At 35.7% G+C, this 15856-nt stretch overlaps 2 protein-coding genes and 1 long non-coding RNA gene across 3 annotated transcripts; all 3 read right to left on the bottom strand.

Moving 5' to 3' along the window:
• Window positions 1–3810: 3810 nt before the first annotated feature.
• LOC135778186 (uncharacterized) lies at window positions 3811–5023 on the bottom strand. Its single transcript, XR_010544427.1, has 2 exons — window positions 4503–5023; window positions 3811–4379 (listed from the first exon to the last, which is right to left on the bottom strand). It is a non-coding gene; the product is annotated as an uncharacterized lncRNA (long non-coding RNA).
• Window positions 5024–5337: 314 nt separating this feature from the next.
• On the bottom strand, window positions 5338–8221 carry marc1 (mitochondrial amidoxime reducing component 1). The gene is made up of 7 exons (XM_065288647.2): window positions 7865–8221; window positions 7485–7655; window positions 6908–7073; window positions 6520–6660; window positions 5966–6027; window positions 5786–5857; window positions 5338–5506 (listed from the first exon to the last, which is right to left on the bottom strand). The coding sequence occupies exons 1-7, from the start codon at window positions 8113–8115 to the stop codon at window positions 5392–5394; spliced, it is 978 nt and encodes a 325-aa protein (XP_065144719.1). The 5' UTR covers window positions 8116–8221; the 3' UTR covers window positions 5338–5391.
• Window positions 8222–11638: 3417 nt separating this feature from the next.
• Window positions 11639–15373, bottom strand: kcnk3b (potassium channel, subfamily K, member 3b). Its single transcript, XM_065288646.2, has 2 exons — window positions 14956–15373; window positions 11639–13586 (listed from the first exon to the last, which is right to left on the bottom strand). Exons 1-2 carry the CDS (start codon window positions 15236–15238, stop codon window positions 12718–12720), a joined length of 1152 nt encoding a protein of 383 aa, XP_065144718.1. The 5' UTR covers window positions 15239–15373; the 3' UTR covers window positions 11639–12717.
• Window positions 15374–15856: the final 483 nt, after the last annotated feature.

Consider the following 15856-nt stretch of genomic DNA (forward strand, 5'->3'; position numbering starts at 1 on the left):
GACACTTTGGGGACGCTTCCAGGGGTAAGTGCGTCTGAATGTGTATATAAAATTCAACCAATGGTGAGGCTTAACGACAAAGACAGGGTGACGCGGGAGCCAGGAAGTATGGCGCTATCTGAAATATTGCCAAATACGGCGTTACAGGGATGCAGGAAGTAAGGCAAGGGAGACGCAGCGTCTCGTTCCCTTCTGAGGGAAGAACAATTACATCCGTAACCAAAGACGTTTTCATATATCAAACACAACTATGCAAAAAAGCATTTTGGTATGAATCAACATTCGCATACAGAAGATATAAGTACTTTCAATGACCTGTATGTATGTATATTTTCAAAAACTTTCCAGGGTCTTGAATTATTTCCCCCAGATTCACAAACTTTCAAGGATTTCAAGGACCCGTGGGAACCCTGTGCATTGTATGTGATAATTAAAGGCATGGTGCATGATTTTGAGAAACACTTTGGAAAAGGGAGTCGTGCAGAGTACCAAAACACACGTGTAGCCAATCAGCAGTAAGGGGCGTGTCTACTAACAGACATTGTTTCCTGGATTGCGTATGTGTGGGTCGGGTCTTTTAAAAAAAGGTCCAGATTCCATTGGGATAAGGGCGAGTTTGTTTAGGTGATTTCAAATGTCAACATTGGCTTTCAGAGCTCATGCACTCTGCCTTTAAAGTAACTTATGTCGTGAACAACCTATACATTTATGGTGATGACAGAAAATTACTGGTAATGTTTTACAAGTTGGGTTTGGAATTTCCTGCGGAAATAATGCTAATAACATGATAAACACAATAATGACCTATCCCCCCAAGTACTTTAATGTTAAGCTTTCGCAATTTGGACCACAAGTTTTTGAAATCTATAATTCAGTTTGTTTTAGGCAAACAAAGAAAACATTTAAAATTAAAAAGAAATCTTTAATCTTTCAGTAAACTGAACCTTTTGTTTTCTAAATAATGAAATTGGAAAAAAACATCACATAATGTAACTTAGGTGTCACAGAATAAGTATATGTGAATAAGTAAATTTTGATAAAATAATAGAACCTTAAAATTTCAAGTTGACGAAATGCAAAATCAAAATTAAATTTTTATATCATATTGACAATTAATCTACAAAGTATATCGGTATACAGTCTAAGACTGTGTAACCAAGTTTTGGGTTATCCTATAGAAAACAACATGGAGAGCTTAATTTTGCCTTAAGCTATGCTTAAACATACAGTAACTTTTAGCCCTATAGGTTTACAGACGGGGCGGATCTACACTGTCAAAGAAAAGTACAAAACTATACATTTCGCTGGGGTGGTACTAAAGGTTTCGTGTTTTTTACTATTGCAGGTATACAAACTTAATACAATATTGTACTGTACATTAAAAGCTATGGTGAACCTTTGATGCTACAGTTAAATGTTTTGTTCCCGTAACACTTAACTGGTACAAAATAGGTCCTTACAGATACCGATAGGGTATAATATTGAAGCCAAAAAGGTATAACACTTTAATGTGTTGTATTGTACAAAAAGGAACCTTTAAGGGGAACACACCAAAAAATGCTAGGTTATTTTCAACCCAGCATTGGGTCAAAAAGGGAAGAGCCCAGCCTGCTAGTTTGTAATTTAACCCATGCTGGGCTGTTTTAACCCAAAATAACTCAGCATTCTTTTGAGTATACCACCCTAGTGACAAAAAGGTAAAGTTTTGTCTTTTTTCCTGACAGTGTACTCATGACTTTGATCTTAGGCTTCAGAATATACATGGATGTTTGAGCATGAAAAGACTTTAACTGAAAACATCAGTAATGCTTTTTCTAGTCCACAATTATAATTGTCCTAATTAAGGCTTACTTTTGGCTTTATCTAAGCCCTGTCCGTGAAACCAGGCCTAAGTGTGATAACCCCTACAAAACATCCTACAAAAGGACCTGTAAGTCACACTTGTGCTCTTCATCCATTTAAATCTTTTCAACACAAAGAATGTAAAGAATAAAAAACTACACAAGACCTAATCGTATGATGTCTCTGTAATTACTTTGTCTGGATAGTTGTCTGTAATTATTTGCCATTTAGCAGATGCTTGTCATCGTGTCTTAAACACTAATTATAGAGTCACAGCCAATGATGTGGACCATTTCAGTCCACAGTCCACCTAGAACAAACATTTAATTTTTAAAGATGTATTTTCTGGGCTACAAAATAGTTGTTCTATTAACTTCTATTGGACAAACTAAATGGTGAGTATTTGGATGCATGGCATATTCAATTTACAAAAAAATAATTGGAGATTTTACTCAAACTGTAAAATGATTGATTTAGTGTCTATATGGTCTTACTCATATTGTTTGTTAAAGGGCATGTACTGTTGGTGCTAAATGACTTTTTGAGTCAAACTTAACTATTTGGTTAATTGCCAGCACCTATACATATTTATATAAAATAATAATTCACATAACGGGACACAATTTTAAAAAAGAAGACGTAAGTGCTTCAGAACTGATTAAAGCCAAAACATGATTTGCATTACCCTGTCAATCAAATTGGTGAGCTTTGTTGTCAACTTAGTGAGATATTTCATGTGGATGTGCTAGTGCATAAGGAAGAAAATAAACTTCCATTGCCAGTGAAAACCATAGGAGGAGCCCCATGTGGAATGTTTACTTAATGAGTGACAAACATGCTGACAAAAGCCATCTACCCAATGAGGTTGTGTTTGTCTTGAAGATACTTCATGGGAAAAGGGGCTAGTTTCTTTTTAATCTGTGGGCTCTTTGGCTCTGTAGACATTTTGGGCTAATAAAACGTCAGTTCAGTAACTTTATTTTATATAGTTTTATCTCCTGACTAAACTTGATTTGTAACGAATATATACTGACCTGTTGGGTATGATTTTTGCAGGTAACTAGCAATTTTTGTGTTTTAAAGCAAAGATAGCAATAGAGAGGCAAACGTTACAGACAGTAGCTAAGAAAATGTACTGCAATAAACTCTCACTTTTTAATCCTAAATGCATCACGGATACATTTATTCAGTTCTGTTACAATCATTATTGGGATGCGCAATGCATATTTCAATCATTATTATTAATTATGATGATGTATTTTTTATATTTTAATAGTAGCAAATACTAAGAATAATTACCTAAAAGAAAACCCCAAAAACAAAAATGTCTGTACAATGTCATTACAAGAGCATATAAAGAATGAGAAGAACTACATAAAACTATTTTTACATTACTTCCATTATTTTACTTTTTTATTTCCTGTAAGAACTGGACTTTTTATTATTATTAAAACAAACAGTTAAAGGGATATTTCACCCAAAATAAAAATGATTTTATCATTTACTTACTGTCATTTTATTTTAAACCTGCATGAAAATGTAATTTTTATAAATGATGGTAATTCACACACTTGACTGCACCCTTATATCGTAAAAAATACGATATAACCAAAATATATCCCTTTTTGTACACCAAAATATATTCCTTTTGTGCTCATAATAATAAAGAAACTCACACAAGAACAACATGAGGGTGAGTAAATGATGACAGAATTTTCATTTTTGGTGAACTATCTCTTTAAATTTACCTTAGACAGCTATAGGTGCTAATTGAAGACTCATTGGTCTGTCAACACAGACAGCCTCTATCTGCAATGCACATGAAGTAATGCTTGGATGAAAAGTTTTGCTTCCTCAAATAAGGATGCATAACTTTAAAAACAATACACTCTAAAAACGTATGTGTTCATTTTTGTGTGTGTGTGTGTGTGTGTGTGTGTGTGTGTGTGTGTGTGTGTGTGTGTGTGCGTGTGTGTGTGTGTGTGTGTGTGTGTGTGTGTGTGTGTGTTATGCTATTTAACACAGTGTGTCATTTCGTGTTAATTTTGTGTTTAAAAAAATAAAAGTGACAACACAGGCTGTGTTCAAAATAACACAAAATGTGTTGTTTCAATAAAAACACAGATGTGTCTAGTTTGGGACCATGCATAATTGTGTTGTTTTTATTACATCCATTTTTAAAGTGCATTCAAGTTATTGAAATGGCTCCATCTACTGGATGTTTCAAAGCGTTTGCAAAGTTTTGCATTTAGTGTGTTGGCATCATAAACAAATGAGTAAAGAATAATCAATAATCTACCTAATTATAACTAATAGCCTAACACCCCATAGTGATTCCAATGGCTTTAATTGGTACAGTACACTATTCAATGCCTGATTATAAAATTGTATTACAACAATAGCACTGTAATTTTAAATGATTAGATTATCTGAAAACTGCATTCACCAATTTTAAGTTAAAATGATAATGTATACATAAAAAAATGGTTTACCAGTTGTTGGTCCATTTTTAGAGGTCCATTCTTTTGGAGTTGGTTCTCAGTGTCTTTTAAACTTGTTGTGTGATGTAAAAATATGTTGAATTTACTTATCTAAGATGGCATGCTTATAGTAAGTTTTTACCATATTTCTAATCCAGGTGTCTTAGATGGACTAATAGCATAAAAATAAAGGACCCAACAGTTTATGTCACTGAAGTCCTTTTAACGTTAACTGTATTGAAATCCAGATGTTTTAACATGAAATTACAGATGCCAATATGCAATACGGAGTATAAACATAGAAAATGGTTCCAATGTATTAGCAGCATAATTTTACAACTACACTGGTAGTTTCTGGAATGCCCAAAACACTTCAAGGGATAGTTCACCCAAAAATTCTGTCATCAGTTACTCCCCCTCATGTTGTTCTAAACCTACATGTATCAGATGTTTTATTTTGATGAACACAAAAGAAGATTTATTGATAAATGATGGTAAGCACACAGTTGATAGTACCCATTGAATTCCATACTTTTTTTTAATTTCTACTATGGAAGTCATTGGTTACAATCAGCTGTGTGTTTACCATCATTTATCAAAATATCTTATTTATCTTTAAATAAGAAAAATATTAGTATATATATATATATATATATATATATATATATATATATATATATATATATATATATATATAATTTTTTTTTGTTTTTTTTGGGGTGAACTATGCTTCGAATATTAATACTGAAAGATACTGATTTGATTTAGGCCCATAGAGATCCTGGCTTCATAAATGTAAAATATTATGTATAAACTATTAGGTATTATTTGTATAAAGTAAATTAATCAACATGTAACGTGGAATCCATATGATATTTGTTCTTTAACTCCAATAATCTATGGCTAAATGTAACATTTTTACAAAGGTATCTTGATTCAATACCTTTTTCTTTATATTCAATAAAAATCATGTCAGTAATGAAGTCTGCATGTAAATCATGATGTGTTTGCACGAAAATTATTCACCAGCTTTTATTACAGGTATGTGGTTCCGCATTCAATCCTGGTTTCAATAGGTAATCCAAAAAACTGGCTGACCAACATGAAGAACACCAGTTTTCTTGACTGTGTAATACTGTCCCAGTATTGGTGAAGTTTTCTGTGTAGGATCAGTCAGTCGATAGCTGAAAGGAAAAATCAAGCAGATGATAACGTGAACGGTAGACACATTTTATGAGATGCCATCAAGTACACAAAATCTATACATGGTGCCATTTAATGGCATGGTCACTGTATTGGCATAACAATAAAGCTGTGGAGAAGTTATGTGCCAACCTCAACATTTTTGCTGTAAAATAATGATTTTCTTTTTAGGATCTTTATCTCAAGTCCAGTGTACACAAAAAAACATGTAACTGATTAACCAACGAATAAAAGCAAAACTTCTGTCTGTGCACGCTTACGTTTTCAGTGTGTTTAGGGGCTCTTTGCGAGTGATGACTCCGGTCTCTGGGTCAACAGTGGTTAAAATGCATCTGGTGTTAAAGAGACAGGTAGATAACTATTAAATATTACTGGAGAGTTTTGCCTTAGTAATGACACTGGAGTACAGTGTATAGTCTACATGTAACCATGTACATTACCTTCCACAGCCAATGACTCTCTTCATCTCTACCTGGCCGATCTGAATATGATCCCATGTGTCCTAGTCAACAAAAGACACAGCTTAAAAATATATCAAAGATAATTGTGGAAAATGCAAATATTGGTCATTGTCATTTCATGTTAGGTAATAAAACAACTTGTAGAACAGCCTGTACACACAATCTGGTTACTTTATTATGTACACCTGTTAAATGTTAATCCATATATCTAGTCAGCTACAGGGCAGCAATTCAATGCATTTAAGAAATGAAGACACTGCAAAGGGGATTTGGCATGGTTGTTTTAAGGAATGGATGACTTTTCGATTAAAGTAATTCAGAAACAACATGATGCTATCCTGTCACTATGGATCAAAATCTCTGCAGTTTTTCCAGCACTTTGTTAAATCTGTTGTACTAAAAGCACACATGAAAGTAAATGAGTAATAGCACGGGGTACTTAATTAGATGGCCAGTGAGTGTATGTATACATACATTTTATATAATATTTAAATATATGTGTATATAAAAATAACTTTTTAATACTGTTATACCTCAGTAAACGCCTCACAGTCACTGACCACAATGCTGGGACGAAATTGAGCGACAGTAACATCACGATCCAACCTGCTATTTAGGTCCCTAACCGAAGCCTCGGACATCAGCATGATAGGAGCAGCATCAGGATAAGCCACCTGAAAAGTCACGATACACCCCATTATGCCAATGACTAAAAGTAAACAATTTAAAATATCTCTTATTGACTATTTAGTGGTTTTGTGCATTATTAGACATGAGACAAATTAGCAACACCACCGCAAAAAAAGTTACTTCAATGATACAGTTTTAAATGACTCACTAGCTCCATCTACTGAGAGTCAGCATTGTTAAACAGAAAATGTGTTTTAAATATAAAAAATAATTCCCTTTTTTTCAGAGTACCTTTTCATCCTTAGGAAAAAGAGGCTCTTTCTCTGAAGGCCTCTGAGCTTTTAGATGGGGTTCAAAATGAACCAGTCGAAAAGTCTTGTCTGATGCCAGGTATCGGGTTAGCCATTCAGACACTTCATCCCCACAGTCTCTCCCCTGGACGTCCACACTAAACACTCTATACGTACAAGCAAAATTGTTTATATAAGTTCTCAATGTCTTCCACCTTGATAGTATAAGGACACAAAAATGATATAACTGGCACTGTATTACATTTTTGTCAAACTTAGAGAAACAACACTTCACAAAAAGCACACTTTAGGCTTCAAAGAAACATTTAAAATATTTTTTTACAGCTACCTCTCAAAACTAAAAAAAGCATTTTCTGGTGGTTAAATTTAGTTGTACATGTTGATTATAAACTTGTGTGTGCCTGAAGAGTTCTTCAGACATGAACTAAAATACATTGAACTCAGCTGAAAAACTGTGTTCATATGCACATTAATTAAATACATTTGTTTAATTGTATTATTATTATTTCAAATTCAGTGTGCAAATACATTTCGGGCTACTGCAAGAACTAATGTACCTGCAGTCCAAAACTTTATTATTTGGCTGCTGAAGAGGAACTTTCAACTCCTCCATCTGAGGTCCATTGAGACACATTTGCCCACCTTTACAGGTCAAAGATACCAGCACCACTCGAGGCTGTTGTCTGGCTGACACCATGTGTCCATCCTCCGTTATAATCAGCCAGTGGCTACAAAATAATAATACAACGTGTACAGTAGTGTTTGTCACATGGCAATCCTCGTGCTACACCAAAACAATAATTTCCTTAAACAGTACTTACAGTGCACATGATTTAAGAGCTATGCAACATTAAATAAAACACCAAAGTACACTGAAGTAAATATGCGGTCAATTGCATAAATCAGCCCAGTTTCTCGTAACGTTACGAAACCTCACCGATCCCGCAGTTCGCCATATTTCAGTCCCATTCGCAGACATTCAGCTGTGTCCACCGACAAAGCTTTCCCAGATTTCATCGGATGAACCAATAGCTGAGAAATAACTCCAACTTGTATTAATTTTTTCTCTTTACGCGTGTATTTATACCCAATCGCGAGTCCAAGTAAAGCAACAGATGTGCCTGCGGCTAAAAGCGCGATTTTCCTGTTCTGGTCCAAGAATTTCGCACACGCTTCTTTAAAGTTCATGTTTATTCTGGGAGATAAAACTTTGTTTAAATGATATGATATGATCGTGGTCTTGAAAACTTCCACAGCATTGGGACCATTTGTTGCAGCCAATGAAAAAACGCGTTGTTGCCTGGTAATTTTAAAGGGACATGTACTTATAAAACGATCTATCTTTCGCTTATCTTTCTTGAACCAATTTCTTAGACCTAAGATTCTAAAGTGAATTTACTAAATGCTACCAACAAAACTTTTTTATTTAGAAGTTTATTTAATTCATTCTTCACAATATGAACAAACTGGTTATTCCCACACATACAGTAATATGCTGTAATATGACACCATTAATGTGTCATTGTGTGTGTTTTAAGTTATGTATAATATTCAATCTTAGCTTACTTATGTCTTGTTTACTCTCGCACTTCCGCAAACTGTCTGCACTCGTTGAAATTTGGAGTAGATGCAGGGCCAGTTCTACATAATTGGGTGGCCCTAAGCAAAATTTATGTTGGAGGCCCCTCGCACCCCTCTTATTTTCAGAATAATGTGAGTAGTGCTGCGTCCGAAACCACCTACTTCATACTATATAGTACACGGAAAGCAGTAGGCGAGGCGATTAGTATGTCCGATACATAGTATTCGAAAAAAAAGTATGTGAAAAGTACCAGGATGACCTACTACTTCCGGTTAGATTTTGCAGTGTGCATACGATGGACACTTCACTATCCCATGATGCCCCGGGAGAGGAGTTATCCAACGAAGAAGAAGAGGCATGCGGCTGTTTTCGCGCTGAAATGACATGACGTGATGACGACGTATGTCACGTGATGTAGCAACATGGCGGATGTAGTATGTCCGAATCTCTTTCATACTACCAGGATTCATACTATACAGTACCTACTGTTTTAATGCCAAGTAAGTAGGTACTTCCTACTAAACAGTATGCGGTTTCGGACGCAGCCATAGTGTCAAAGTGTTTTTCCTACCCTAATCATAAAAGTATCAAACATGTATTTAGCCACAAAACACGGAAACCAGAGTGTGTGTGTGTGTGTGTGTGTGTGTGTGTGTGTGTGTGTGTGTGTGTGTGTGTGTGCGTGCGTGCGTGCGTGCGTGCGTGCGTGCGTGCGTGTGTGCTTGCGTGCCTGCGTGTGTCCTTTTGGCTGATGCTACCAAAAAAATGTCCAAGGTTGGCAGGTCTGTAGGCCTATATGTGGAAAAAATATCATATCATACAGTACTGTGCAAAAGTCTACCAACACTTGTTATTGTAGAAGTTTTAATGTCCATCCATATTTATTTTTCAATCTATTTTATTTCAGATACAAACAGAAAATTGAGGAAATATGTACACATTTTTTTTTTAATTACATTTTCAGGACTACGGGGCGGTTTCCCGGACCAGGATTAGCTTAATCCAGGACTAAGCCTTAGTTTAATTAGGAAATATAACTAGTTTTAACAAACATGCCTTACTATAAACATTACCTATGTGCAATTTGAGGCAAAACAAAGGGCACTGGTGTATTTTAAGATATGTCAGTTCAAGTTGTTTTCAGTATGGACAGCTCTTAAAAATGTTTTAGTCTAGGACTAGTCTAATCCCTGTCCGGGAAACCGCCCCTACATGTCTTCTTTAGGCATCGTCTGTGTTAAGTGTGACCTCTTTTGGCACTAAAACACATTTTAGGATTAGGATTTATTTTTATCAAGGTTCAAGAGATCCTGCAGTGCCTGCTATTGCTCAAGTGGAAGGGTAGTTTAAAAACTGAGAAAAGACAGAAAAGGTTATGGTTGCTTCATGTCCCAGTTATGGGTTTCTGGGAGAGCGATGCACATGTTTTGGGAATGTTTTCAGATAGAATGCCTCTGGTCCCATGTATGTACTATGGGATTTATCCATTGCTTTATCTTTTCATCAACAATTCAGCATTTTCATTGAATGTTTTTCAAAGAAGATCCTGTCAGCTGTTCATCTGTTAAGACAAAGCCCAATTTATAATCATTCATAAACTCTACACCGTAGGTTATCCGTAGCCTGTTTGTAGCTAATCTTGGACAAAATGTCTAAGTGTCATAAACTTTTTGTTACACACAGAGCTTATTTTTTATAATAATGCAAAAGTCTTTGTGAAAAACAAATGGGCTTTTTTGCGAGGAACCAGTGTCCCGGGACCTGCAGAGGCTATGGATAACTTACGGGATAGCTACGGCGTAGAATTTACGCACGACTATAAATTGGACTTTAGCCTACAAAAATACATCATCTCTGCAGCACTCTATGCCTGCTTGGCTTTCATATCACATGGATATCTACATTTTCTTATTAGAATTTTCTTTAGCTAAAGTCCGTAGCTCCAAAGGAAGAACTTTTCAGGAGTTTAATTAAGGACCTTCTGTATTTTGTGTTTTGACTGAAACTGAAAGTTTTTCATTTTCATGTCATCATCTTGGGCAGATTTCGGGCTTTGTTGTATAATTAAAAATTATATAAAAGGAGTCACAAACAAATTAGTAACACTTTATTTTTATATTTTTATATTTTATATTATATTTTAAATGAACGTGTGTTTTTTTGACATCACATCATTTTAGTGCAATTGAGTTGCATGATGGGATAGACTGGATCACTCTTAAGTGGTTCCCCCACAAGTGTGGGTATTTGGACAAACCCAAAACATAACATCCTTAAATGTGTCACTCGAAAATAAAGACACAGAGTTGAATGGCAAACACTATTTCTGTTGACTTTAAAGAGCACCTATTGTCCTATTCACGTTTTTACATTTCCTTTGGTGTGTAACTGTTTATTAGTACATGTTAAAAGGTACAAATCCCAAGTAAACGATGATGTGAGTTATTGTCTTCCAACATAAATCTCTTTTCTTGTACTACAAAAAACACACAGATAGTGCTGTAGCAACAGTTTACTTTCTGGGATTGGTGATGTTGACAAGACTGACATTATCATAATTCCTCCAGCTAGGACGCACTGCCTGTAAGTTAACTCCTGTTAGCATTGCATTGTGACCGAATCTTTCAAACATGGTAAGGAGCGTCACATTTCCTGCTGACATAAGAGGTATTCAGGCCAATCACAATGTACAGATTAGCTGGCCAATCAGGGACACAGAGCTTTTCAAATCCAGGCGTGTCGGGAAGAGAGTGCAATCTGAAGCTACAAATATTTATGGTATGAGGAAAATAATGTGTTTTTTAACCATTATACCAAATACACAAAATAACGTTGTTTTTAGCAATAAAATAGATGCACTTCAAAGAATGTTTGTTTATTTGCTGTATTTGAACACTCATAAGAGATTATTGTTTTCACTGAAACAATGTTCTGAAAATATAATTTTTACTTTATTTATATGAATATTTATACTGTAATAACGTGTACTCACTTTTTATTTTAATTTTTAATTTTTAGTGTATGCTTATTATAAAAATGTTTTATCATATTATGATAAATTAATGACAATGAAAAAACGAATGTATTTTGAACATAGAACTTTGTGTTAAGGTTCAATAAACAATTGCATTGGAAAGAATATTAAACTTTTATTTTATTTGTTGGCTTTACATTAATAATACATTTTACAGTACAAGGTTTATGTAAAACTGCATATTAAATCTTACTGCCGCAATTTAATTTTTATCAATCCTTATAATTTAAATCTAAATTTGAAGCAAACAAATCAGCAAACAGGTATTTTTGCCCTGATTTCTTTAGTAAACACATAAATAGAAACATAAATATACATTATGTCCTACACCCCTTTGACCTTCTGGCCAAAGATATTCTTACCTTTCTCATAGATATAGATGCCAAACCAAAACCAAAAATAACTAAGGAAAAGCAACAGATGCTGCCACCATGGGAGGGAAATGCAGGCATTTGTTGTAATGCACTTCCTTCTGTCACTGTGTGTCATGCAGGTCTAATAGCCAAAGGCAAAGTCTTGGACACAGAGCGCTTTCTCCTTGGCGGGACGTGAAAATGACACACGGTCCCGTGTGGTCCAAACAGCAAGCCCTCTCTGAGTCATAGGGGATACACAGGACACGATGTCCAGATCAGTACTGAGAGCACTTGGAGGGTCCGTATGCGATAACTGCTGTAGTTCAAGCCAAGGTCGTACTGTAACTTTATCTTCAAAACTAGTAGGTGTTTCATATTGTTTGCCATACTAAAGTCTAGCACAGCATACTGTATGATAGTGGACTTATTACAGTGCTGAAGTGAATACAGTCTGGCTACAATGTCTTGGCATGTCACATACTTAATGGCTGCCAATTGTCCAAAAATTAGTTTAAAACAATTCATTCAAAAAGAAAAAAAAATGGCAGTGATCATGACCAGCTGACCATGTCCTGAATGTATATGTATATGTATATGTACATGTATTATGTATATGTCATTGAACTACCTAATGCAGAAGTCAAGTTTAATATATTAATAATTATCAAATAGTGAGTATCTGTAAAGGGTTAAAGATGCAAAACACCCATCAAATTATTTCCTAAATTTCATCTCAACCTTGGGTGTGCTGCTCCATCATCTTTACATGAAAAATAATTCATTAAACATCAACAATCCTGATAAGAAACTGAGGTGATTCAGACAGATCTACGTCTCTTTGAGAAGAGCCTGAATGGAGAGATGTTTTTCAGATCAGCAGACACAGTGCTAATGGTTGAGCAGCGCTGAGGGTTACACACGCAGCCTGTGGGGTCAGACTCAAAGAAGTCATGGGGTGACACATCTCCTTGCTCCATTAGAGCATCAGTGAAGGACAGATCCTGCGGGAGGATCACCATTTTCTCTCGGCTTCGGTACCACAGGCAGGAGCACACTGTCTGGAAGTGAAGCACCTCAGCGTAGACGCTCTTCAACCCTCGTCTTTTGTCCTGGCCCCTGGCAACGGGGGTTGAAGGGTCTGTGCAGCGCAGAGGCGGGGCTTTCTGAGTATCTTTGGAAAGGAGGGCCCTCTGCTCTGCATCTCTTCTCTCATCCTCCGTATTCATTGTCATGAACCGTAGCACCACTAGGTTAAGAAAAGCACCGATAACTGTGAGGCCCATCAGGATGTAGACAAAACTAAAGGCCACGTAATGAGGGTCGTTTTGGAGGGCATCATCCTTTTGCAGGGCCACGTAGTCCCCAAAACCGATGGTGGTTAGGGTTATAAAGCAGTAGTAGAAAGCATGGAAAAAGCTCCAACCTTCATAGTGGGAGAAGGCGAATGCTCCCACGCACAAGGTGCTGATGCAGGAGAAGAATCCGATGGTCACCATGTTGGCCATTGAAACTTCTGTGCGCCGCAGGCCTATGCATTTTTTGGCTTTGTGCAACAGGAAGCGGACGAAGGTGTTGATGCGTTCGCCCAGGCTCTGGAACATCACCAGGGTGAGGGGGATGCCCAGAAGTGCGTACCCCATACAGAAAGCTTTCCCAGCATCCGTACTGGGAGCAGCATGACCATATCCTTGAAAAGAAGAGTGGGACATGCATGTTTTTAGATGAGGATATAAATAAATGAAAATAATGTTAAGACTATAGGCTACTATAGTAGTGCTTTAGTTCTTGTGATTGTGAGGTCTGCTGGAGGAGGAATTCAGTAAAAATAACATTGCTGCTGTTTCTGGGTTCATATCAGTTAAACAAACTTTTACTGCGAAACCATTTGCAATGGAAAATTAATAAAGAAAACAGGCTGGTCAGTGTCTTTACTTTTGTTATAGGCCAGTGTCATGAGATTATAATCAGATGTTCACCCCCCACATTTATTTGTACTGAAGGTACTTCACATTTTGATAAATATTATTACAAACGCCTGTTACACCAGAGTACATTTCTTTTTCCCAGATGTTATCTATGTGAGACTTGCGTATATAGACATTCCATTTTTGTTATGATGATGCTGTAAACTTTCCAGTGAGAGGGAGACTAATACGGTATAAGCCTGGAGATTTGTTGAAATTCCATGCGGTCCTCAATACTGGACAAGCAATAACACAAAATGAAGTGTGAAAAAGCAAATAAAGACTATGAAGCATTTTAAGTGTATACTTTTACTTTTTTTTATGAAATTACAGAATTTCTGCTCTTGACTATATGGTGACAAAGACTGCAAGTTACCTGTTTATAAAAGATATAATTTAAAGGTTAAACAAATACTGTATACAGTAAAAAATGGTGTTACAAAGCTTCTTCACACAGGAGAACAATATTTGGTTCTCCAAAGAATCGTTCAGTTAAATGTTAAAAAAAATAACCCAAATCTGTCATACATTTTAATGTAAAGAAACTTTTGTGAAACAATATGATTCTTCTTTGGATGTTAAAGATTTTTTATTTAACAATATGCCCAAGACATGTTCTCATAGCACCTTTATTTTACAGTAACGTCCATTTACATTTTGTGAAGCGTTCTTCTAAAAATAACCAATTTTCATTTCTGAATGAATTAATCTAGCAAAATAAATGACCAGAATTATGCACTATATCACAGGATTAAGCATTTGGTAAGTGATTATTTTGTTATTGAATGCTTCCTTGTTTATTACATTCCTAACCTAAATTTTAATGCACATTTTGTGCATCAAGTGAACATAAAAACTATATAGGTCACTTTTTAAAAAGCACTCAGGTAAGTAACCATAAGAGTCACAAAAATATTCACTTCAAGAGAGATATTCACGATATTTCCTCATGTGACGAAATTAATTGTCGTTACAATACCATTAAAAATTTAAATGAATAACTCATTAAATTATTATTAAAAAATAATCTAGATAAGTTGTATAAAAAAACTACTATATTAAAAGTAAATCCTTTAAAAGTGAAACATTTACCTATGGTCGTTATTACAGTGATGGCGAAGTAAAAAGACCCGGCGAACTTCCACTGGACTCCGGCTTTGTGAGGTTTCAGAAGCAAAACAACCTTTTCGATTTGATCGAAGTCAAATCTTGTAAGGTTATATTTATACATGAGTTGAAATTTTCGATAGTCGAGTTTGCCCTTTTGGGTCTTCTCCTGCTTTGACTCCAGAGCGTCGAAGACTCCCGCTCCCATTAATAAATAGGACAAAGTGCAGATAATTAAGGCGAGTGTCCGCACGTTTTGCCTCTTCATCTTCTCATAGTCGCCACCAAATGTCCCTCAGGTTTCAATTCTCCGGTTCGTGTATGGGAACTTTGTTGATTCATGACTTGTCATGACTGCCCTCTGTCCAGCTAAAGAGGGTCTCGTGGAAAAGCCGCCACAGGGGACCGCTATTAAAAGCAGTCGTGTTTAGTGGGAGCTGTTCTTTCAGCACCACCCCCAGGGAATAATATATACACTCCTTATATGGTCATATGTTCTTTTAGTTTGAATGAGCATTCGGGTCATATATACTGTACACACTTCAGTTACTTTGAAACAACAATGTAATAACACGGAATTATTAAAAATGTGTTACTTTTTGCATGCATGTTGTGCAGCTTTAAGAAGAGGCTTTGTAAAACAAGAGAGAATCAATAAAATATAAATAACTGATAAGCAACTGTAGTCATTGTATGCTTTCTTTTCTGTTATCTATCAGTTTTTCAATGCACATATTATATTTAAATAAAAGCCATATTCACTTATATGCTGTAGTTTGCCTTTTTGCCAAACACCATAACCAAATTTAATATTCTCTATTTTGTACCATAAACTTTATATTTTGATGGTCAGGGTCATTAAAAGCAAGTGTTGTTTAAATCAGTT

This window comes from Paramisgurnus dabryanus, chromosome 17 (assembly GCF_030506205.2).
Source record: "Paramisgurnus dabryanus chromosome 17, PD_genome_1.1, whole genome shotgun sequence".
Lineage (NCBI taxonomy): Eukaryota > Metazoa > Chordata > Actinopteri > Cypriniformes > Cobitidae > Paramisgurnus > Paramisgurnus dabryanus.

What these genes read in the sequence shown, in the direction of transcription:
- kcnk3b (XM_065288646.2), bottom strand. Translation starts at nt 15,238, where the DNA reads ATGAAGAGGCAAAACGTGCGGACACTCGCCTTAATTATCTGCACTTTG. An exon ending in CACTGTAATAACGACCATAG is followed by an intron (nt 13,587 to 14,955) that starts GTAAATGTTTCA and finishes CTTCTTTTCAAG; the next exon opens with GATATGGTCATGCTGCTCCC.
- marc1 (XM_065288647.2), bottom strand. Translation starts at nt 8,115, where the DNA reads ATGAACTTTAAAGAAGCGTGTGCGAAATTCTTGGACCAGAACAGGAAA. An exon ending in TTTTTCCTAAGGATGAAAAG is followed by an intron (nt 6,661 to 6,907) that starts GTACTCTGAAAA and finishes GTGACTTTTCAG; the next exon opens with GTGGCTTATCCTGATGCTGC. An exon ending in CCCCTAAACACACTGAAAAC is followed by an intron (nt 5,507 to 5,785) that starts GTAAGCGTGCAC and finishes TTTTCCTTTCAG; the next exon opens with CTATCGACTGACTGATCCTA.